At 32.3% G+C, this 2,769-nt stretch overlaps 1 protein-coding gene across 1 annotated transcript; it reads right to left on the reverse strand.

Annotated features, from left to right (window-relative positions):
• Positions 1–19: 19 nt before the first annotated feature.
• On the reverse strand, positions 20–2,699 carry LOC105456952. Its single transcript, XM_011701345.1, has 7 exons — positions 2,615–2,699; positions 2,293–2,530; positions 2,063–2,222; positions 1,716–1,929; positions 654–1,175; positions 451–576; positions 20–291 (listed from the first exon to the last, which is right to left on the reverse strand). The coding sequence occupies exons 1-7, from the start codon at positions 2,634–2,636 to the stop codon at positions 20–22; spliced, it is 1,554 nt and encodes a 517-aa protein (XP_011699647.1). The 5' UTR covers positions 2,637–2,699.
• Positions 2,700–2,769: the final 70 nt, after the last annotated feature.

Consider the following 2,769-nt stretch of genomic DNA (forward strand, 5'->3'; position numbering starts at 1 on the left):
AAAAGAATGATGAAATAAATTAATAAATCATAAATTTATAGTTAGTATCTTGCATTTGATTCAAATATTGCATAATCTTACCACAACAAAGATCTTTTTGTTCTGAAAGGCAAATTATATCCTGAAGATTATTTGGTAGACGACGACACCTTGCATTTTGTAATGATACGTCGAAAAAAGATAGTTGACCGTGGAACAAACTTACGTAAGGCATTAAAGGGAAGATTCTCTTTTGCAGAATATACAGTTGACGAAGCTTTGAATCTTTCTGATTTTGACTACTTTCTAACACTGTATGTAGAAAATACTGTATAAAAACTGGAATAATTTTTCAGATTTAATTTTCTTTGTAAATAATAATGTATTCGTATTTTTAATAAACTATTGAATTTATTTAATTCAATATCCATTGAAACTTTTAACATCTTTAAGAACAAATTGCAAGTTTACCAAAGCAACTAGGTGCGATACTCAATATAGATGTTACAGTGCTCCTTGATTTATTCATAAAACTGAATAGATATGTAAAAAGTAAAACGTTAACACCGAATAACTCCAGAAGCAATATCGTGCACACTGTAAAAGAAAGTAAATAAATATATAAATATTAAAATATAGTAGCAATTAATATTGAACATAATTTGAAAACTTACTTATTTCTGTTATATAATATAGACGAAGACCAAGAATAATATCCATGATGTAGAGTGATAAAGTAATTAGCAACACACCTAACGTAAGTATCAGAAAGTCAAAAGCGAACATTGTACCCCAGTATAATATCGATGTGACGCCGGTCATGCGTTGGAGTTGTTTAACTTTTGTCATCGTTTCTTGTAAAGGATGCATTACGAAAAGTGACACAGTGGGAAAGAAGAATGAACAGAATATGAAAACGCGCGAAAATGATTCCAGTTCCGGCATTAGTATCGCAGTCGAAAGTAATGTATTCGGTAATTGTTGCCTAGACGCAACGATCGAATATTTATCGCCAGCGAAAGCTTTGATGAACGAATTACTTAAGAGATTTATCGTTAACGGCACGCTGTGTATTGCTGAGCCGGAATAAAAACCATTAGCCCACGTCACGTTACTTTCAGTGTCATTAAATTCGGCGGATATGATAAGATTGTTTCGGTATTCCACAATATCTTTTATGGAAAAATTTAGAAGAGCTGAAAGAAATAATAGATATAAAAACTATCATTCAAACGAAGAGTAACATCAAAAAATCGTCCGTTTTTTAAACGCTCGATTTTGAGACGGAACTGTGTGCCAAATAATACCTTATAATGAGATATTAATTATAGAGGAGTTTCAAGTTGAAGTGAACAATTGTTATCAAAGCTGAAGGAGAAGAGGGATAAAATCAAAGTTCGTTATGAAATTATCACAGGTCTACAAGGTTCGGTATTTTAAGAAGATTGATCCAGCCCATGAAGGTTGATCGCAGTTTTACATAAACGACGTTTTGGATGTAAAAAAATCGAGTTTTCGCGTAAAAAGATGTAACAAGTAACACCCCTCCAGCTGTGATAACAATTGTCACCTCAATCTGAAACTTCTCTATGATTAATATCTCATTATAAGATTTGGCACACAGTCCAGTCCCAAAATCGAGGGCCCAAAAAAAACGGGTGAAAAAACTACCCTTTTTGGGCCACTCTTTATTATCGTGTCTGATGCACAAAAAAATCATTATATAATACACTTACCATTTGTAATATCTGTATCCGAAGCTACGCGCTCTGCTATGCCGAATTTTTCAACAATACCTCTGTATTTCAGACCAATTAATTCGTTGTTTGACGAATATAAAGTTTTGGGATGTCTGTACATGTCAAGAGTTAATGAAATAATATTCATGGAATCGGATGGCAAATTGTAACTTAAGGCCATTAAAAGCACCGAAAAGATAGGAAGAATTAGCTGAAAACGTTAATAACATGGTAACAGAAGAAACTTTTCAATTTTGAAGTGTTACAAAAACAAATACTAATATAAGACAAAATGCAAAATTTGATCTTTGTTTTAGTAAAAGCATTTAAGAAGGCATACGTACAATTATCAATAAGATAGTTAGATTCTTTCTTGTATATGTAATTTTCTTGCCCAATAATGCCAACATTGATTGCATGTATAGCTCATTGCCTGTAATTTTCTGTAATGGTGCTGTAAATAATTCATTAAGATGTTTCCCATTATCTTCTTTCTTCACAATTCTACAACAAATAGTAAAGTAAGAAAATAGTAATAAATTAATGATAAAAAGCACAATTTTAACGAACATACTTCAAAAATACTTGTTCCAAAGTAATCAATGACACGCTTATCCCAGTAACTCCCAATTTTGACTTTTCGCTTTCTACTTGGTCCAGTGATCGTGGTAAAGAATCCGTAAAAGGCACATTTAAAACAATCTTTTCACTATCAACACTAAGCTGTTCCGTTCGTGAATCAAATTTACTTATAACTTTTTCAGGAATACACCAAGACTTTGTCGACAATGTAACTTCGATATGTCCATGACCTAAAAGCAGGAAAGTTATAATTTATAAAATAATGATCTAAATTTACTTTACTTATTTAAATATCCGTAAGCGCAATATCATACCATACTGTTTCTTCAAAAACATTGCAGTGCCATAACTTCTAAGACGACCTGCATGCACAATCGCGATTCTATCACCAAGTATATCGGCCTACTTCCATATTATGTGTACTAATTAATATCGTTTTCTCTCCTCGCATAGATCGGAAGAGCACACG

Source organism: Wasmannia auropunctata, unplaced genomic scaffold (assembly GCF_000956235.1).
Source record: "Wasmannia auropunctata unplaced genomic scaffold, wasmannia.A_1.0 LD335475.1, whole genome shotgun sequence".
In the NCBI taxonomy this organism is placed as follows: Eukaryota; Metazoa; Arthropoda; class Insecta; order Hymenoptera; family Formicidae; genus Wasmannia; species Wasmannia auropunctata.

Bases quoted from the DNA above. Each gene is read 5' to 3' on its own strand.
- LOC105456952 (XM_011701345.1), bottom strand. From the start codon at position 2,636: ATGTTTTTGAAGAAACAGTATG. The intron at 2,223-2,292 runs GTATGTTCGTTA...TATTTGTTGTAG, and splicing joins TTGGAACAAGTATTTTTGAA to AATTGTGAAGAAAGAAGATA. The intron at 1,176-1,715 runs GTAAGTGTATTA...TATTTCTTTCAG, and splicing joins GGATACAGATATTACAAATG to CTCTTCTAAATTTTTCCATA.